We start from the raw sequence: 22564 nt of genomic DNA, 5'->3' as shown, positions 1-22564 counted from the left end.
GTAGAGTTTCAGTTTCTGCTCCAAAAACTACTTGAAAAACTCTATGCACATTACCAGTTTCTGATTTGAAAACTTAGGAAAAAGACTCAGAGTGCACACTGTCTTTTTCAGGCTGATTCTGGCAGATACTACTTTGCAAAGCTTTTAGAGAGATTTTTAATTTTTTGAAGTGGTTTAAAAGAGTTTTTTTAAGTGTTTTTTGAAGATTTTTTCTTTCTGAAGCATTTTTTTTGCAGCTTTTTTAATTCAGACTGCCTTCTTTGGAACAGATTCTATCAGGAGCTGCTTCAAAGAAGTAGATTACACTTTCCTTTTTGTCCCACTGTTTAGTCTATTCTGTGACAGCGGGCAGAACAATCAGAAAAAATATTGAGGAGGTAATGTGATGTAAATGGAGCTGTACAGTCAAATATTACGCCGCAGCTTCCAGAAATTCTGTGGTGCGGTCGTGATTGGCTCCTGACATAGTTAAAAAATATTGACTTTTTTATATTACAATTATAAAAGAAGTGAAAGGGATGTGGGTACTGCTGATATTACATAAAACTTATGTATAGGCAATGTAGTTACCTCTTCCCAGCAGCTAATCATCACACTGTACACTTTATCTGTTGCAAGCTGAGGTCTGTACAGACGAATTCCTTTTATTATTTGCTCCACGATTTCATTGTTGCTCAGCATTTCATACGGCATCTTTCCAAATGTGAAAACTTCCCACATCAGGACACCTAAAAAATTAAAATGAGTATATGTTACTTTAAAATTATAATGTTTAGAGGGGTTGTCCACTACTAGGTCAACCCCTTCTGATTCCGCATGTTTCCCCCAAGTAAAATAACAAAGCCTATATGTGATGCCCTGGCCTATCAGGTCGTCACAGGGTATTGTGCAATCTGCCCTTCTGCATGATATCCACCTCCTTCTTGGTTACGGGTCCCTGACCTTTGGTGTTGCTAAGAACAAGCTAATCAAAATCCTAGGAACACTCTGCACCACACCCACCAGATACACCAGTGGACAGCCTGAAGGGAATAGGGTCGCCCACTTGGGGGGTTGGTTAAGGGGAGGTCAGGAGTGTCACGAGTCAGTCAGTTAAGCAGTGACTCTCAAGAAAAGAGGTCACAAGTGAGTTGTGCAGTGACTCTCGTGAGGAGAGGTCAGGAGCTGGGCTCCTTGAGACTACTAGGTGGCAGACGTTGGTCTGGGCCTGGTAGGAGCTGGACCCCGGTCGCATGGGATCATGACAAGGGGCACGGACTGTCGAGGAGGAAAGTGCCTTGTGGCGGCCTTGTGCCATCGCAGGGGCCAGGACACGACGGAGTACGTGGACCCTAGGCCAGGAAGTAGCTTCAGGCGTCCTTGGTAATTTACCCGACGAGGACGGAGCCTTCAAGATCCATTCTCCACCCACTCCAAAATCGAGGTACTAGCGCAACGAGGGGGATAGGACTTTCCCACTACATAGTCCAGAAAATCCCAAGCGTGAACCCTGAGAGCATGCTCACCCAGTTAGCCACACTGGTGAGTGGGACACGGTTAGTTCTATACTAAAAGGGACCAACTACAGAAAAGAGGTGCCAAGGTCAAGGTCACGGGCTAACAAGCAACACCAGCGGGCACGGGATCCAGGCGTGCTCCCTCCCTGCTGCAGTGGCATCAAGAACTTTGGTTTCCCACGGTTGTCAGCGCTATTGGACTGAGTGAGTTCGCAATTGACCCTTACCGGCCCAACGGCACCTCCCGGACACCATCACCGAGTCCCGGGGCATTCCCCCTACCCGTGAAGGGGTTAAACACCTGGCTGCCCACACCATTGCCACCGGGTACTCCCAATCGCAGCGGTGGTACTCCGTCTTACCACGCACCACGGGTGGCGTCACGAACCTTCCACACCATCCCCTGTAAATACCCCCCTTTATTCCGGGTGGCCGCGTGACCCCGACCCCTCGGGTCCGGAGACCCCTCGTGCCACCGCGGATCCGGATCTGAGCGGCAGTGGCAGGCTGCTGACTCGGGGGCGACACATATATATACTCACCTCCCGTACCGGGTTCCAGTGTTGCCGCAGTTTGCATTTCTGTGCCGACCTCTTTTTCCCCGACTTCTGACAAACGAGTTAATCAACAGGAAGTGGCTGCTACTCCCTTCCTGTTGGTTGCTCTTGTAATTTGCTTTCTTACACAATCCCCTACACTTCTCCATATCCTGCTAATCCCTACATGTGTTTTTTTTTTTACTACACTTCCTGTGACATTTCATTTGAAAGGAAACTCACAGAGGAAATCACAGGAGGCTGAGGCTGCACTCACTTCCCACAGCATCTATTGCCCCTACTGGGAGAGGATGTCATCAGGGGGCAGGACTGCAGTTTCTTGCTACAGTTTTTGCATCACTGCCCCCTCTGAATACCTTCTGGATCCTGGGTGATAAAATCTGTGAGAGATGTGAGAGTAACACCGGCTTTCTGATTCTATCTCCGCTGTCGTTGTAGCTTCTAACTGTGGCTGAAGATGTTGTATGGGGGTGGAATTAGTAGCGGTGAGTGACACCAGCACCGCTTCTGATAATGATTTGTTTGAGGACAGTGCTAGAAGCATTGCAACATTGGGACTAAAAATCCCTTAGCAGTTTGCAAGTGCCTATGAGAAAAACGACTACAAACAGTTTATCCAAATGTTGACATTTTATTAAGAATTTATTAAGAAGACTTATGGTATTTTGGAGTACCCCTTCCTTAATTATATTTATTCTGTTTACCACAGATAGTTCTCCAGCTGCCATGACCTTTCGGGCCAGGGATAGCACCTGGAAGCTACAGATGGACGATGTCCTTAAGACTGGTGGGGTTTCAGGTGATGTGAACAATGGCATTCAATCCGATGAGATGATCATGACCAAGTATAAAGATCTACTTAAAAAACGTACTAGATTGTGGTGGAATAAGGCGTTCCTGGGCAAGTATCTAGAGAAAGATCTGGTGACCAGGGGACTCCGTGTGCAGGTGTTTCCCTCCTTTCCTTTGGAAGATGAGACTTTTAAAACAAAATGGGAGGAATTAGCACAGACCTGCTCTCGGGGCTTCCTGGGCCTATTTTGGGATCATAACTCGTCCTCACTGGCTTCAATTGAAACTGAATTGGAAGTATTAGAAAATAATCTAACAGAGGCTTGTACACCAGCTGTCGTTACCCGCTTCTATGCTGATATCGATAAAGAATTTGAGAAATGGGAGCGGGAGATTAGGACCTTCAAACTGAAAAAAGTTAATAGGGATATTCAGGATTATACCCTACGGAGAGCATATAGATGGAGAACCAACACAACCAGAGGACGTACTGGGGACATTGCCAACAAAAATCCTCGTTCAAGATCTTCCTCAATAGTGTCTCAGACCTCTGTGGGCGGTTCCTCCTCTGCAGCCTCAGTGAGCTCTATGGATTTCGGGGAGACAGTCGGGGCACGTGTCAAACACAGAGTCCGGCCACCCGTGACGTACAATAAGAACAAACGCCAAGGGAATAAGGTATTAAACCTATCCCCACGGGTGCTCACTGTGGCTCAGGTGGAGGTCCTTTCACGTGGTCTGACTTTTGCTCCTTCTAATTCTTTCCATCTTTTCTCGGCTTTGAAGGATCTTAATTTATTCTCGTGGAAACTAATTCTTAAAAAACTTTTTTATAAGCGGAATGCTGGGTCCGACAGCCAGGTGGAACAAGAGGCCATACAAAACCTTGAAGATCTACTTCAGGAACAGGAGACCCCGACAACAGGTATGTTCCCAGGTGCTCTTCTATCTAAGTAAATAAAGTTCCCCCCACTGTCAATTAGCCCTGCAATTGAGATCTTTACCAAAATGGTCAGTGAGGATTTTAAAAAGATCCCGACCAATCGGAGAAGGGATAACTTGACCCATCCTCAAAGGATGGCCTTGATCGAACTGCAGGGCTTTCGTGACATTGTGATAAAACCTGCTGACAAGGGGGGGAACATTGTGGTGCTTTCCTGTGACAAATATGAACAGGAGGTTCTCAGACAGCTTCGGGACAGGAGAACCGACAAGAAATTGCCCTCTAACCCCCTGTTTTTCTAAAGAACTCACCGCGATATTACGAAGGGCTCTGGATACCGGTCTGATCAATAAAAAAATGTTTGACGGATTGTGTAAAAAATATCCCAGAGTCCCTACATTCTACATACTGCCTAAAATCCACAAAGATGCCGTCAATCCGCCTGGGCGTCCGATTGTGTCCAGCATAGAGGGTTTATGCGATCCCATCTGTAAATTTATAGATTACCATTTAAAAACTCTAGTTGAGACATTACCTTCTTATGTCAGGGACACCACGGACGTCCTCAGGCGCATTGACAGCATCTTTCTGGAGGACGATATGATCCTTGTCACAGCCGACGTTGAAAGCCTATATACGTGTATATCTCACACAGATGGAATACGACCTGTCCGTTTCTTTCTTGAAATGTCCGGTCGGAGTTGCGGTTTGAGTGAGCTGATCATCGAGCTACTTGAGTTTGTCCTGTCACACAACTTCTTTGTTTTCAAGGATACCTACTATCTACAGCAACGTGGCACTGCCATGGGCGCGGCCTGTGCGCCCTCGTATGCTGGCCTCTTCCTGGGTTACTGGGAGAGGCTGATTTTTGCAGACGAGGGCTCCGGGCTCAGCGCCCATGTGCAGTGTTGGCTTAGATATATAGACGATGTTTTGTTTGTGTGGCAGGGCTCAGTTGAGCGGCTCGACCTATTCATGGGGCAGTTAAACATCAATGACTTCAATATTAAACTCACCTACAAAAGTAGTAGATGCAGGATCGACTTCCTTGACATTATGATGAAAGTGGATCAGAAGGGATCGATCCAGACGGACGTTTTCCGTAAGGAGACGTCCGTCAATGCACTACTACACGCTTCATCTGATCACAATCCATCAACGATTCGTGCCATTCCGACCGGGCAATATTTGAGGATGAAACGGATTTGCTCTTCCAAGGATAGTTTTGAGGCTCAGTCGGCTGATCTCAGGGATCGATTCCGTGAAAGGGGCTACAGTGGTAGAAGTATCAGGGCTGGCTACAATCGGGCCAAGAGGACCCCCCGGCTGCAGCTACTCACGGATACCCCAAAGAACCAGGCACAACATGAGATCGCGGTGAGATTTTTTGGAACACACAGTCAGGAGTGGGGGACAATGCGTCAGATCTTGAAGAGGCATTGGCCGGTTTTGATGACCGATCCAACATTAGCTAAAGTACTTGCCCCGGACCCCTTAATGACTTCCAGGAGAGCGAGAAATTTGAGGGACCTTTTGGTCCAGAGCCACGACGTTCCACCTCGAGCAAATCCATTTGGATCTCACGGACCTCCACGGGGTTGTTTCCCTTGGGGTCACTGTGTGGCCTGCAGCAATGTCCTTCGTAGCCACACGTTTTGTTCATCCGATGGACAAAAGACCTATAACATCAAGCATTATATCACATGTGGAACCACACATGTGGTGTATTTTGCTACATGTACGTGCCCCCTGACCTATGTGGGACTCACCTCCAGGGAGCTCCGCATTAGTGTCAGGGAGCACGTGAGGGACATTGCTGCGGCCAAAATAGAGGAGGATCTGACAACACTCAAAACACTGCCCAGGCACTTCAGATCATACCACTCTTGTGACCCCTCAAAATTAAAGATAAGAGGAATCGATGTAATAATGGGGGGGATCAGAGGTGGTGATCTCAAGAAATGCCTGGCGCAGTGTGAGACCAAATGGATAGTAACCTTGGATACACTGGTTCCCAAAGGCCTAAATGAATCAGTGAGTTGTGCCCCTTTTTTATAGGCACGATATGACACTGACTAATGTACAATTTCTCTCCCTCCTGGGAGCTATTGAACTCCACGATATTTGGTCTATGTGGTCATAGTTTTATATATATTTCACCTCATGTGTTATTTAATTATACACCTATACTGTGAATTTGCCATTTGTTCTCCTCACCTGTATCCTCTGTCCTTTTAACCTCTTTAATCTTTTTAATACATGCCTTATTTACCCGTGCATCCCTCCCTGAAGTTCAGGCTTACTAATTTGTATATGTCCTTTTATCAATAGGACCTAGGAATTAATTATATGACCGCCATGGGAAATTTATCATCACCTCGATTCACATGAAAATCCAAGGATGGATCTCTCCACATGACGTTGTCATGTTTTCAGAACTCCGAACATTACAGAATTACTCTATATTCAGAGAGATTTGTTTATACTTACCTTTTGTTGTGATGTTCGGTTGTCTCCGCGCGATCGCGCCTGATGCCGCTCGTGCGCGCGCAGCTGTGGCCGTCTCAGCGCCGCACGCATGCGCGGGAGCCTTGGTGAGGCGTCCCCACTCCCGCGCATGCACGATCGTGACGTGACGGCCAGCGTCTCGCGCGATTTCGTCCGGCTGCAGGTGTGATCGCCGATGGTGAGACTTCCGGGTTCGCGGTAATTGAAACTGCACATTTAAAAGCCTGTTACAGGGGATGGATGGCACGAGACGCCTCCTCCCTGATGAATATTGTTATCCACTAATATCGAAACATACGTAGGTCATCTTTAGGCTCTATTCCTGACGGAGCTCCCCTCCTCACCTGGCTGGACTGATATATGGTGTCACTGGTACCGGTACTTGCTTGTGCAGGGTTCTTAGTGGGGTCAGATACTTATTAAGAGCTGTGCTTATCACTGCAGCATCATGTGTCTGGCAGTATGATTTTGAGATATACAGCCGGTTGACAGATAACACCCACATGCCTTTCTTGTACAACTGATTGTGCTTTACCCATATGCTTTACATGTGTACACCTCAGCCCATGTTATTGTCAAATGTGGGGGCGACCCGTCACTAAATTTTAACCTGTTTTTAATGACTGTTTGGATGTGTATCCCCACTATGTCTAAATAAAATTTGTAAAACTTTTTGCACCTGAAAAACTCTTGTCCTCCTCTCTCTAATATGCGGGTGGAATTAGTAGCGGTGAGTGACACCAGCACCGCTTCTGATAATGATTTGTTTGAGGACAGTGCTAGAAGCATTGCAACATTAGGACTAAAAATCCCTTAGCAGTTTGCAAGTGCCTATGAGAAAAACGACTACAAACAGTTTATCCAAATGTTGACATTTTATTAAGAATTTATTAAGAAGACTTCACCGCATTCAAAAATGCAATTCACACATTTTGTTCAGCCCTCACCTCCGCTAAACAGGATTACTTCAGAAACCTCATATCCTCTCTAACACACAACCCCAAACAGTTATTCAATACTTTCAACTCCCTCCTTCGCCCACTACTGCCCGCTCCAACCTCCCTCATCTCTACAGAAGACTTTGCCACTTATTTCAAAGGAAAAATCGACCAAATAAGGCAAGTCTTCTCTGCTCAATCACAACAACCCCTTCACATAACAGACCACTGTCCCTCCCCCATAAACTTCCTCCCCACCATCACCGAAGAAGAGCTTGCACGGCTTCACTTAAAAGCGCACCTCACCACCTGCGCACTTGACCCCATCCCATCCCACCTCCTCCCCAACCTCACCACTACCCTTATTCCAGCCTTAACCCATCTCTTCAACCTATCTTTAACGACTGGTACCTTCCCCTCTGCCTTTAAACATGCAACAGTCACACCTATCCTAAAGAAACCTTCCCTCGACCCAACCTCTACTAACAGCTACCGCCTCATATCACTACTCCCCGTTCACCTCAAAACTCCTGGAACAGCAGGTCCATACTGAACTTTCCTCCCACCTCTCATCTAACTCTCTCTTTGACAACCTACAGTCTGGCTTTCGTCCTCATCATTCTACCGAAACTGCCCTGACTAAAATCACGAATGACTTACTGCCAAAGTTAACAAGCACTTCTCCATACTCCTACTTCTAGACCTGTCCTCAGCCTTCGATACTGTCGACCACTCCCTCCTATTACAGATCCTCTCTTCCCTTGGTGTCAGAGATCTCGCCCTCTCTTGGATCTCTTCATACCTCTCCAACCGCACCTTTAGTGTCTCCCACTCCCACACAACCTCTTCATCCCGCCATCTCTCTGCTGGCGTCCCTCAAGGCTCTGTCCTAGGACCCCTACTTTTCTCTATCTACACATTTGGCTTGGGACAACTCATAAAGTCCCACAGCTTCCAGTACCACCTATATGCCGACGATACTCAGATCTACCTCTCTGGCCCAGATGTCACATCTCTACTGTCCAGAATCCCAAAGTGTCTATCTGCTATATCCTCCTTTTCCTCCTCTCGCTTCCTAAAGCTCAATGTGGCCAAAACTGAACTGATCATCTTTCCTCCACCTCACCTACACTCTCCACCTGATCTATCTATTACAATAAATAATACCAGGCTCTCACCAGCACCCAAAGTTCGCGGCCTCGGAGTGACCATTGACTCTGCCTTGTCCTTCATACCACACATCCAATCCCTCACCACCTCCTGCCGACTTTAACTCAAAAATATTTCCAGAAACCGTCCTTTCCTCAACTCGCAATCTACAAAAATGCTAGTGCATGCCCTCATAATCTCCCGCCTCGACTACTGTAACATCCTCCTCTGTGGCCTCCCTGCTAACACGCTCGCCCCTCTCCAGTCCATCCTTAACTCTGCTGCCCGTCTGATCCACTTCTCTCCTCAATACCACCCCGCTTCTCCCCTCTGCAAGTCCCTCCACTGGCTCCCAATCTTCCACCGCATCCAATTCAAACTACTAACACTGATCTACAAAGCTGTGCATAGTCTGTCTCCTCCATATATCTCTGAACTAATCTCCCACTACACTCCAACACGTCACCTCCGGTCCTCCCAAGATCTCCTTCTCTCCTCCTCTCTCATTCGCTCCTCACGCAACTGACTCCAAGACTTCTCCCGAGCATCCCCAGTCTTCTGGAACTCGCTGCCTCAACACGTCAGACTATCTGCTACCCTTGCAAGCTTTAAACGGAACCTGAAAACCTATCTGTTCAGAAATGCCTATAATCTACAATGACCTCACTGCCTCACTACCGTGCGGAGCCGCCGCCCGACCACCGCGCGGAGCCGCCGCCCGACCACCGCACGGAGCCGCCCAACCACCGCGCGGAGCCGCCGCCCGACCACCGCGCCACCTTCAACCTCCCTCAGCAGCCACTAGACACACCTAATGTGTGATGTAATGTCCCAGAAGAGAGGGGGAGCATCAAGGAGCAGCTCCAGCGTCACACTGAATTACAGGTAGTGTGAGGATAGGGAACAGCACCATGGATCTCTTCTTTATAGTTTATGAGGGCATGGCCATAAAAATAACTTAATTTTCCCTGGATTACCCCTTGAAGAAATTTAATGGAATGTTTTTGAAGGTATCAATGTTCTGATATTTCATAGGCAGTATATTTTTGAATTAAAAATATAATGTGGTTCAAACTTTCTAAAGATTATATTAAGTGCTTATATGTTTCAAAGATAAACTTGCATATCAAAAGGAAAGTTATAAAAGTCACTAGTGCGACCCCACTTAGAATACTGTACAAAATTTTGGACTCCGGTATGTAAGAAGGACATAGTTGAACTAGAGCAGGTGCAATGAAGAGCCACCATGGTTATAAAGGGAATGGGTCGACTGCGGAAGGCTGGTTATTAAACTTGGGATTATTCAATGGAAGGCCCTGGTGCTAGGGAGATGGTGGGGGGGTCATCTTCTCAGACTCAGCTGATGCTGATCCCTGCACTCCCTGACGTCCCTAGATGGGGCCTTCTTCCTTGTGCACTGTCACGTGACTAGGCCCTTGCTGGGCCTGAACTGACTCTGCCTAGTAAAGGCCATCGAAACATTAGTCTCACCACTACAAGAAGGCAACATGAGGAAGGTCAGACAAACAGGTAGGGAAAGAGACAACAAATAACATGCCCCAGCTTCTCCAGCAGGAACTTCTCAGCTGCAACAAAAGTGACACATCAGTTTCTCCAGAGACTGGCTCCTTTAAAGTGGACAGCATAAATTGAGCTATAGCCGACATGGGGAGGAGTGGATACTTCTAGCAGAAGGGATTGGGTGCAGCTGAGGTTACAACTACCTGTTAGATCACAGCAGGATAGAAAGGAACCTTATCCCCTTAAGCACCGGATAGAATTAAATAAGCTCCAACTCAGGATAAACAACAAGTGGGCACTAAAAAGGATCTGAGATCAAATATATGCTGTATCCTTCTGATCCCAGATCCCCCAGAGATCACGTCAGGCCATGATACATTTGTGACAGGTTGGAAAAAATGTCATGACAATCTAGGTTCCACTGACAAGATTAGTTAAAGTGGTTGTCCAGGTTCAGCACGAAAGTCTGCAGTTACTTAAGTGAATTCTCAGAACTTACACATTGCGGGCTAAAAGGATTCTTCGGTGCCAGCGCAGGGAGCGGGCAGTCATGTGACTGAAGTTATGTGATTTGCATATTCCCAGCCACATTACGACTAGACATACATGACTTTAGTCAACACAAGTGAACTGAGCAAGGCTGCGCACGTCTAGTTGGAATATGGCAGGACATTTGCATATGATCGCCCACTCCCAGCACCGGAGAATCCTGACAGAGTGCGCTGTGAAGATTCACAAATCTGTACTTACAAAGAGTGACTGCAGACTTTCATGCAAAACCTTTAAGCAGATGTTAACAATCAAAGAAGACGTCACTGGTAAGTAATTTGATTTAAATGCTTATTTCCATCTGTTTTTCATGACTGAATTGGGACCCAGCTACCACGTTCCAGCCACCACAGGCACCGTTATGAATACATCTGAGCACAGCTGCGCTGCCCTGTTTGTGTGACTCCCATAGGTGTAAATCAGGAGTTACGATAACAATGTAGCTCACTTTGCTATGCTGTTTCTATTTATTTCCATGGCAGTCTTGCAGTATACTGTTCATTCTGTACGTTTCAGATTTTTTTAATTTTACAATTTTTTACAGGTCTAGCCCAATTGTAGGTTTTGCCCAAATCTTGGAAAATCCCTTTTAATATCACTTACCAAAAGACCATACATCTGATTTACTGCTGAACTTGCTGTATAAAAGAACTTCAGGTGGAGACCAACGGACAGGAAATTTTGAGCCCAGTGAACTCATATATTCATCATCCAATACATACCTGTTCAAGATAGAAACATTGTATGTACATAAGTGTTATAATCATCTATGCAAAACTCAAATTACACACTAAAACTAAAAGGGTTGTCTAGGCTCTACTTGACTTCAGACTTGTGAGTCCTCACAGCGTGCACAGTGCACACTGCCAGGAATCTCGTGTGTGAGTGCCAAGTGTCGGCGGTCATATGATACGATTTGTATACAGTACAGACCAAAAGTTTGGACACACCTCATTCAAAGAGTTTTCTTTATTTTCATAACTCTGAAAATTGTAGATTCATATTGAAGGCATCAAAACTATGAATTAACACATGTGGAATGAAATACTTAACAAAAAAGTGTGAAACAACTGAAAATATGTCTTATATTCTAGGTTCTTCAAAGTAGCCACCTTTTGCTTTGATTACTGCTTTGCACACTCTTGGCATTCTCTTGATGAGCTTCAAAAGGTAGTCACTGGAAATGGTCTTCCAACAGTCTTGAAGGAGTTCCCAGAGATGCTTAGCACTTGTTGGCCCTTTTGCGTTCACTCTGCGGTTCATCTCACCCCAAACCATCTCGATTGGGTTCAGGTCTGGTGACTTTGGAGGCCAGGTCATCTGGCGTAGCACCCCATCACTCTCCTTCTTAGTCAAATAGCCCTTACACAGCCTGGAGGAGTGTTTGGGGTCATTGTCCTGTTAAAAAATAAATGATGGTCCAACTAAACGCAAACCAGATGGAATAGCATGCCACTGCAAGATGCTATGGTAGCCATGCTGGTTCAGTATACCTTCAATTTTGAATAAAGCCCCAACAGTGTCACCAGCAAAGCACCCCCACACCATCACACCTACTCCTCCATGCTTCACGGTGGGAACCAGGCATGTAGAACCCATCCGTTTGTCTTTGTGTGACGCAGAAAAGGTGGAGTGGTTGGATCCAAAGATCTCAAATTTGGACTCTTCAGACCAAAGTACAGATTTCCACTGGTCTAATGTCCATTCCTTGTGTTCTTTAGCCCAAACAAGTCTCTTTTGCTTGTTGCCTGTTCTTAGCAGTGGTTTCCTAGCAGCTATTTTACCATGAAGGCATGCTGCACAAAGTCTCCTCTTAACAGTTGTTCTAGAGATGTGTCTGCTGCTAGAACTTTGTGTGGCATTTACCTGGTCTCTAATCTGAGCTGCTGTTAACCTGTGATTTCTGAGGCTGGTGACTCGCATAAACTTATCTTCTGCAGCAGAGGTGACTCTTGGTCTTCTTTTCCTGGGGCGGTCCTCATCTGAGCCAGCTTCTTTGTAGCGTTTGATGGTTTTTGCCACTGCACTTGGGGACACTTTCAAAGTTTTCCCAATTTTTCGGACTGACTGACCTTCATTTCTTAAAGTAATGATGGCCACTCGTTTTTCTTTACTTAGCTGCTTTTTTCTTGTCATAATACAAATTCTAACAGTCTATTCAGTAGGACTACCAGCTGTGTATCCACCAGACTTCTGCACAACACAACTGATCGTCCCAACCCCATTAAAAAGGCAAGAAATCCCACTTATTAAACCTGACAGGGCACACCTGTGAAGTGAAAACCATTTCTGGTGACTACTTCTTGAAGCTCATCAAGAGAATGCCAAGAGTGTGCAAAGCAGTAATCAAAGCAAAAGGTGGCTACTTTGAAGAACCTAGAATATAAGACATATTTTCAGTTGTTTCACACTTTAAGAATTTCATTCCACATGTGTTAATTCATAGTTTTGTTGCCTTCAATGTGAATCTACAATTTTCAGAGTCATGAAAATAAAGAAAACTCTTTGAATGAGAAGGTGTGTCCAAACTTTTGGTCTGTACTGTATATCTAGCCACATTCCAACTAGACGTGTCTGACCATGTTAAGTTCACTTGCACTGAGCAAGGCCACATATGCTTAATTTTTTCTGAAACTGTAATAGCTGAAAAATGTGATAGTTTGGAATGTCTCAAATAACTCTGTATGAACATAGCCTAAAGCGGGCTTTACACGCAACGACATCGCTAACGATATGTTGTTGGGATCACGGAATTCGTGACTCACATCCGGCCTCGTTAGCGATGTCGTTGCGTGTGAAACGCAGGAACGACCGTTAACGATCAAAATTACTTACCTAATCGTTGATCGTTGACACGTCGTTCCTTTCCCGATTATCATTGCTGTTGCAGGACGCAGGTTGTTCGTCGTTCCTGCGTCAGCACACATCGCTATGTGTGACACCACAGGAACGAGGAATATCACTGTACCTGCGGCCGCCCGCAATGAGGAAGGAAAGTGGTGGGTGGGATGTTCGGCCCTCTCATCTCCGCCCCTCCGCTTCTATTGGGCGGCCGCTTAGTTACGCCGATGTGACGCCGAACGAACCGCCCCTTAGAAAGGAGGCGGTTTTCCGGCCATAGTGAAGTCGCTAGGCAGGTAAGTATGTGTGACGGATCCTAACGATGTTGTGCGCCACGGGCAGGGATTTGCCCGTGACGCACAAACGACGGGGGCGGGTGCTTTCACCAGTGACATCGCTAGCGATGTCGCTGTGTGTAAAGCCCGCTTTAGACTGCATGAGAGAGCTATGTATATGTAGAGACACCTCAACAATTAATCGTTTAATGATCAAAAAATGATACTCTCCCTTTGAGGTATGGGCACATGAGATCACTTTTTCTGGAAAACCACCTGAAAAAGACTGCTAAAAAGATGCCAAAAAGAATGAATATATGCGCAGCTATGTCAAAACCACATGCTGTTCACATGCTCCATCTTTTTTAATTTCTTTTAACCAACACAGGTTTTAAAAAGTTAGGAAAGAAGTGACCAGTCAATTCTTCTGGCGACTTCTGCTTGGAAGATGGCACTATGTCATGTATGAAATTAAAAATAGGATGCTGGTAACAAAGCCACCACATAATAAGTCCAAAAAGATGTAAAGAAGAAAAGAAATCAATGGCGGCATTTTGCCTTCTCCTTCAAAATCAATGCAGGAACGCCAGGATCTAAATGATATCGTGTGCACACACCCTAAAGGTTAAAACAATATAAAGCCTGCATGTGATTTGCAATACCTTGAGAGACCAAAATCTGAGACTTTTACAGTGCCGTTTTCAGCAACTAAACAGTTCCTGGCAGCCTGTTAAAAGAAGAAGAAATGGAGTCACTGGCAGTTTTATGTATTTTTTTATGTTATGTCATCATTTTGTTCTTAAAAGTTTATTTCATCTTCAGCTAAGATGGGAATACCTGATTGTATGCAGGAGCCACAAGTGGTCAGGACTATGAAAGTAGCTGAGCATGCTTCACGATGCTGTTCAAGCTACTCCAACACAAGTGAATAGAAGTTATAGAAAAAGCGTAGCGCAGCAAGCAGTGCTGCTTCCCAGTTACAAGAACAGCATTAGGGTATGTGCATGCAATGTCTTCTAAGGGCAGATTATGCCTGAAACCCACATGAAAACATGCCGTAAACCCACTGCAAAAATGATCATGTAAAAATGACATTGTTGTGCAAATATTCAGCCTTTTGTTGCTTCTTTTAACTGTTTCAGAGTTCAGAAACTATGCAGTTAAAAGTAGCATGGTTCATTCTTTGGGTGATTTCTACTAGGAAATTGTTTGCTAGTCGTAGTATAAAGTACAGAAAAGAGATGCCAAGGTGATGACGGCATATCCACTTCAAAAAGACAGCCTGCTTCACCTAGGAAAATGTCAACATCTTAAAGACGTCGCGTGCACATACTGTAACGTTATGTGTGCATGGAGTCTTTTTGTTGGCGGAAAGGAGGGGTGATCCAGCTCGACTGTGGTGGAGCCCGGCATGCACAGATTAAGCACTCTAAATGTGCAGGAGGTACAAGGACAAAGAAGGAGGATCCAGCTTCCGGAATATAATAAAATGTTCAAGCTTTATTTCAAAGGTCAATATAAAATATTATCATCAAAAGTGGATAGGGTCAGGGAGCCCAGGTAAAATTTGAAGATTTTATAATATTCCGGAAGCTGGATCCTCCTTCTTAGTCTTTTTGTTGGGTATTCAGTGCAGAAACTGAGCAGAACTGAGCAGAACATCCAAAGTGTTGAGGACAAATTGGTGAATTTGCTCCAAAGCCACCTAAAAAAACTCAGTGTGCACATACTCTTACTCGCTGTACTATGCTTTTTCCCTAACTCCAGTTCACTTCTATGGGAGTTGCATGCACAGTGTCTGCTTTCTGTAGCCCCGAACTTGAGAGATTGATATTCCCAATTTAGCCTTTCATTCAGCATTCATTCCCCTTTAATGTATAATGTAAACATTTTTTTTACCAGATCACGGTGAAGAAATTGTTTGGACTCTAAATAATTCATTCCTGCACAGACATCACTGCACATGGACAAGAGGTCTCCTGCTCCTACAATTTGACGAGCCTCTTTCAGATATGATAGCAGGCAGCCATGACAAAGATACTCGGTAATTATAAAAATTGGACGTTGTTTCGTGCAGACTCCATATAACTGAACCAGATTTTCATGTGATAGTTTCCTATGAGGCAAACACATAACCTTTAAGATAATATTCTATCTAGTAATCCTATTCACAATTTATATGAGAATGTAAGAGTCAGAGCAACAACTCGAGAAAACATGGTGGTCCCATATGAATACTGAGACATGGAGGTTGGTTATCACCGAACTCTTTTCCGTGCTGTACGGATCCAAACTCAAAGCACTGAAATATGCCTTTGAAGCAGTCAACTTTGTATCAGGAGTAGAGATGAGCTGACCCAACAGTAAAGTTCGGTTTTGGTTGGGTATGATCAGTGCTCAATCCAGTACTTACCCACTGTCCTTCCCCCGGAAGTGTTCTGTTTATTGCTGACTGTATGTGGATGGAGAGCCGAACTGCTCAATCAGTGACTTACAGTGAGGTTCAAGTCAACTCCTGGTCCAGAACTGAACTTTATTAGTGATGGCAAAAAATAGACAATCTTTATTAATACAAAATATATGCAGTTAGAAAAATACACAAGAATAAAATAGTGCTATAGGGGAAAACACCCAGAGACGTATGGGACAAAAAAGCACTCTCATGTATCTATCAAAACATATGGGTATATACAAAACAGGCCTCAGTAAAAGATTATAAAATACAATCATGTAGTAGGCCAAAAAATTCAATGCTTACCCATTATGGAGAGAGCGTCGCAAGTGCGTCCCACAGGTCACAGAACCCTTCCTACCAACGCGCGTTTCGCGTCATATGTCTCAGCTTCCTCAGGGCGGGTTTGACTAGTGATCCCAAAAATAGGTCTTAAGTAGGACCCAAAGCAATACCATTGGATGAAATGTAGTTGCGACGCATGCGCATCGCACATAAGATGATTACTTCCGACCCGCGCTACGCATAAAGGAGGCGCCGGAAATCCATGTTACCAAGGACGCAAGTGCGTTGCCAGCCTCATCGCACATGCGCCGGGCGGATCGAGAGACACCTTCCGGATATGACACAATAGTGGCGTGTGCACAGCGCACGTGACATGACCACTTCCGCTCCGTCCGGCAGTGTATAGATGAAGGAGGCATCGGAAATCCCGGTAACCAAGGACGCAAGTGCGTCACTAACTTCATCGCACATGCGCCGGGCGGGTCAGATGGACACGTCATCCATGCGAATGGCACGCGCACAGCGTGTCAATCCGAATGTAAGAATTATTAACTTTAAATATTCAAGAAGGGAGCGCAAAACATTAGTGCATCACCACTTATCCACCACATTAATGTAATAGAATAAAATCACATAGTACATAGGACCATATTCAAAATGATATAAAAATTACATCATCATAACAATCATGACAATGAGAGGGGTCAAATAGATAGCACATAACATCACGATTATATATCACAAAAAGTAGTTTAGTAGATCAGTCTCTTTTATGATCTTCCAGAGATTCAGATTATATTCATGATGATAATTATAGGTGTCTCTTAGATTCCTCATAGCTTATACAGCTCATCCACAGTTGAACCATATTACGGATCCTAAAGATTGGGATCAAAAGTATAGGTTTTAGACTAAAGACTAATTATAGCACCAATTAAAAAACAATATAAAAAAACGGCAAAGCCATAAAATACATGAAACCAAACATATAGTTCATGATAGGAGCAATATCAAAGAATAGAAGGACCCTCATAAGGACATTATAAGAAAGGTGCAAAATTTGCCGCTTCATTCAGGCCCAAAGGGGCAACCGTATTTAGCATAATGATCCATTTCATTTCTCTTTGTGCCAAAAGCTTCTTAACATCACCCCCTCTAATCCCAAGATGAACCACATCTATCCCTCTAGCCATAAACGTCTTAGGATTACAAGAATGAAATTGCTTAAAATGGCGAGGCATAGTTTTGAGCTCAATCATGTCGGTCGCCGTCCCCGCCGCAACAATATCATGAGAGGCAGCGACCGCACGGAAAACAGCCCATAGTTGGGCCACGTGAACCAAACATGAAACCTTGCTGTGGGGCAACATAATGGCTTTTAACCAGGAGATCCTTCAAATTTCTGCAGCGTCTCGCAGTCATCAAGGGCACTGCCGGTAGAAAAGATTTGATAGAGGGATCTGACTGAAGGACATGCCAGTATTTATTAAAAATTCGCCTCATATCATACCATTTCTCGTTGAATGTAGAGATAAACCGTACATTCATTGATTCGTCCTGCCGTGCCCTTTTTGAATGTCCACCTCCTCCCCGCAACATCTCACTCCGAGGGGCTACATTAGCCCTCTGATAGGCCCTTTTTATACATCGGCCACTGTATCCCCGAGCTCTGAATCTCATCCTCAAATCATCTGCCTGTTCACGGAAAGAGTCATCCTGAGAGCAAATCCGCCTGATTCTTAGGTATTGTCCAATTGGGATAGCTGAAATAGTAGAACTAGTGTGTGCCGAAGTGGCATGGAGCAATGAATTCACAGACGTCGGCTTCCTAAAGACATCCGTCTGCAAAGCCATTGCCCCATCAACAAAAATCTTAATATCTAAAAAATCTATTTCATTAACACTGTAACTAAAAGTCAATTTAATGTTAAATGTGTTGTCATTGAGTTGGTCCGTGAACTCCCCGAGCTGAGATGACGAGCCATGCCATATGATGAACAAGTCATCAATGTACCTCACCCACAACTGTGCTCTGGGAGCGGCCCATGCGCCTCCACCCTCAAACAAACCTCTCTCCCAATAACCGAGAAAGAGGTTTGCATAGGAAGGCGCACAGGCCGCGCCCATAGCAGTCCCCCGCCTCTGCAGATAAAAAATATCCTTAAAGACGAAGAGGTTGTGGGTGAGTACATATTCAAGGAGCTCAAGGACCAACTCGCAGACACGGCTATCCCAATTGCTGACACCCAAGAAAAAGCGGACAGCCCTCAAGCCATCATCATGATGAATGCAAGTATATAATGACTCAATATCAGCTACCACCAAGAGGGTTTCAGAGTCCACATGGATCCCGTCAATTCTTTTCAACACCTCAGTTGTGTCACGTACATAGGATGGAAGGGTCTCGACTAAAGGTCTTAAATAGTGCTCAATAAATTGGCAAATCGGACTACATAACCCCTCCATCCCAGACACAATTGGTCTTCCAGGTGGATTGACGGGATCCTTGTGGACCTTCGGCAATAAATAAAATGTAGGGATCTTAGGATACTTAGTAAATAGTCCATCAAAAACCCTCTTGGTAATAACCCCCTGCTCATAGGCATCATTGAGGATGAGGTAGAGCTCGGCTGAAAATGAGACCAAAGGAGAGGAATCCAATTTTATATATGTTAATTTATCACGCAGCTGTCTATGGGCCTCCCTCTCATACATATCAATAGGCCATATCACGACGTTACCCCCCTTGTCTGCTGCCTTAAACACAACATCCTTCATATTCTGTAGCTCATTCAGAGCTTTCCGCTGGATCACTGTAAGATTATCGCGTGAACGGCACGTGGAGATACCACGCAGCTCATCAGTGACAAGCCTAGTGAAAACCTCCACGGCCGGGCATAGTGACAAGGGGGGGAACGTCGTAGATCTAGGCATTATACTAGGAGGGAACCCAGCTGGCAGCTGAGTAGATTGTTCTTCCAAAAGATCTTCAAGATCCTGGAGTGCCCTCTGTTCAGTCTCATTCACAGCCGAGGGTACAGATGTTTTAGCATGTAGTTTCTTAAGGATGAGCTTTCGTGAAAAGAGACATCCTTCAACGCTGCAAAATAATTGAAAGCATTACTGGGGGAGAAGGTCAGGCCTTTGCTTAAAACCTCAATCTGGGCAGTGGAGAGCCGATGTTTAGAAAGGTTAATTACCTGTAACTCCCCTCCAGTTTTATTTTTGGACATATTTTGATTTTTATTTTTAGATGGTCGTAATCTATTGTTCCAATTCATCCTCCCAGATTCTTGATGGCCCCTCATAGGCGTGGGACCAGATCCACTCGCTTGAGTGTCCTCCCCAGAAGTGCATGACGTCATGGATCCCGACCTTGAACGATTAAATCCCGGTCTACGATAGGGGTCTGATCTCTCCTTATTATTCCTCCACCTATACATTTTATTTCCTTGTTTGTCATCCAAATCTCTTTGTAGCTTTTGAACTTTCCTCCCCTGTATTTCTTTAACAAGAGTTTCAATCTCGGCATCCAAATCATCATTACATTTTTTACGAGCAGCCACAGTTAAATTCTTCTCCATATTATCATAGAGCTCAGTGATTTCCACCTCCAAATTTTTTAATGATTCTCTATCAAGATCAATTAAAAGCCCAAGGAATTGTTTAGAACAATTAGTCGCCTAAGAATCAGGCGGATTTGCTCTCAGGATGACTCTTTCCGTGAACAGGCAGATGATTTGAGGATGAGATTCAGAGCTCGGGGATACAGTGGCCGATGTATAAAAAGGGCCTATCAGAGGGCTAATGTAGCCCCTCGGAGTGAGATGTTGCGGGGAGGAGGTGGACATTCAAAAAGGGCACGGCAGGACGGATCAATGAATGTACGGTTTATCTCTACATTCAACGAGAAATGGTATGATATGAGGCGAATTTTTAATAAATACTGGCATGTCCTTCAGTCAGATCCCTCTATCAAATCTTTTCTACCGGCAGTGCCCTTGATGACTGCGAGACGCTGCAGAAATTTGAAGGATCTCCTGGTTAAAAGCCATTATGTTGCCCCACAGCAAGGTTTCATGTTTGGTTCACGTGGCCCAACTATGGGCTGTTTTCCGTGCGGTCGCTGCCTCTCATGCCCCAATATTTCTCGATGCTCGGATTTTATGACTAGTGATGGTATGAAGACCTTCTCTATCCGAGAACATATCTCATGTGACACAAGTAATGTAATCTACTATGCCACATGTGGTTGTAATAAGATCTATATCGGCCTGACATCTAGAGAACTGAGAGTCAGAATCCGAGAGCATGTGAGGGATATTGTTGGGACGGCGACCGACATGACTAAACTCAAAACTATCCCTCGCCATTTTAAGCAATTTCATTCTTGTAATCCTAAGACGTTTATGGCTAGAGGGATAGATGTGGTTCATCTTGGGATTAGAGGGGGTAATGTTAAGAAGCTTTTGGCACAAAGAGAAATGAAATGGATCATTATGCTAAATACGGTTGCCCCTTTGGGCCTGAATGAAGCGGCAAATTTTGCACCTTTCTTATAATGTCCTTATGAGGGTCCTTCTATTCTTTGATATTGCTCCTATCATGAACTATATGTTTGGTTTCATGTATTTTATGGCTTTGCCGTTTTTTTATATTGTTTTTTAATTGGTGCTATAATTAGTCTTTAGTCTAAAACCTATACTTTTGATCCCAATCTTTAGGATCCGTAATATGGTTCAACTGTGGATGAGCTGTATAAGCTATGAGGAATCTAAGAGACACCTATAATTATCATCATGAATATAATCTGAATCTCTGGAAGATCATAAAAGAGACTGATCTACTAAACTACTTTTTGTGATATATAATCGTGATGTTATGTGCTATCTATTTGACCCCTCTCATTGTCATGATTGTTATGATGATGTAATTTTTATATCATTTTGAATATGGTCCTATGTACTATGTGATTTTATTCTATTACATTAATGTGGTTGATAAGTGGTGTTGCACTAATGTTTTGCGCTCCCTTCTTGAATATTTAAAGTTAATAATTCTTACATTCGGATTGACACGCTGTGCGCGTGCCCTTCGCATGGATGACGTGTCCATCTGACCAGCCCGGCGCATGTGCGATGAAGTTAGTGACGCACTTGCGTCCTTGGTTACCGGGATTTCCGATGCCTCCTTCATCTATACACTGCCGGACGGAGCGGAAGTGGTTATGTCACGTGCGCTGTGCATGCGCCGCTATTGTGTCTCTCGATCCACCCGGCGCATGTGCGATGAGGCTGGCAACGCACTTGCGTCCTTGGTAACATGGATTTCCGGCGCCTCCTTTATGCGTAGCACGGATCGGAAGTAATCATCTTATGTGCGATGCGCATGCGTCGCAATTACATGTCATCCAATGGTATTGCTTTGGGTCCTACTTAAGACCTATTTTTGGGATCACTAGTCAAGCCCGCCCTGAGGAAGCTGAGACATATGACGCAAAACGCGCGTTGGTAGGAAGGGTTCTGTGACCTGTGGGACGCATTAGCGACGCACTTGCGACGCACTTGCGACACTCTTTCCATAATGGGTAAGCATTGAATTTTTTGGCCTACTACATGATTTTTTTTTATAATCTTTTACTGAGGCCTGTTTTGTATATACCCATATGTTTTGATAGATACATGAGAGTGCTTTTTTGTTCCATACGTCTCTGGGTGTTTTCCCCTATAGCACTATTTTATTCTTGTGTATTTTTCTAACTGCATATATTTTGTATTAATAAAGATTGTCTATTTTTTGCCTATAAAAACTCCTGGTCTTTCTGATTATTATGCTTCTATGGAGTGGTGTGTCTGAGACATAGTCTAAAAATAATTGAGATGTGTGTTTTGTTCAAATTACTAATATCTTTATTAGTGATGGGTGGACCTGGACTGTATAAGTCCAGATCCGCGTGGTTTAAAAGGTGCCTGGGTTGCGGATCCGGGCCTGGGATTCCGAGTGTTTGATCCGAATGCGGCACTTGAGAATTTAAAAAAAAAAATAAAGGAAAAGTAAAAAGATTAAGAATGAAGCGAGCACTTGATACTTACCAAAGCTCCGTCGCGGCTGTAAACTGCTCCCATGTGGCTGTATGCTGCTCCTGTGGCCTCCCTTTGCAGCTCATCATTGCTCATACACAGGGCCGCCACTAGGAATTTCAGGGCCCCATACTGGCAACATTTTCGGGCCCCCTTGGGACTCCGCCCTGGTTTCACC

General features: G+C 44.7%; 1 protein-coding gene across 1 annotated transcript in view; it reads right to left on the bottom strand.

Moving 5' to 3' along the window:
- Positions 1-22564, bottom strand: part of BTK (Bruton tyrosine kinase) — a 275754-nt gene that overhangs the window by 18707 nt on the left and 234483 nt on the right. Inside the window, exons 14-17 of the mRNA XM_075322776.1 lie at positions 15469-15685; positions 14232-14296; positions 11057-11175; positions 571-728 (exon numbers count right to left, since the gene is read on the bottom strand). Of these exons, the coding sequence (XP_075178891.1) occupies positions 571-728; positions 11057-11175; positions 14232-14296; positions 15469-15685 (559 nt within the window). The remainder of the gene's footprint in view (positions 1-570; positions 729-11056; positions 11176-14231; positions 14297-15468; positions 15686-22564) is intronic.

Source organism: Anomaloglossus baeobatrachus, chromosome 9, assembly GCF_048569485.1.
Source record: "Anomaloglossus baeobatrachus isolate aAnoBae1 chromosome 9, aAnoBae1.hap1, whole genome shotgun sequence".
Classification (NCBI taxonomy): Eukaryota; Metazoa; Chordata; class Amphibia; order Anura; family Aromobatidae; genus Anomaloglossus; species Anomaloglossus baeobatrachus.
Note: the sequence above shows the minus strand (reverse complement) of the source record. Positions and strands in the feature narration are given on the sequence as shown.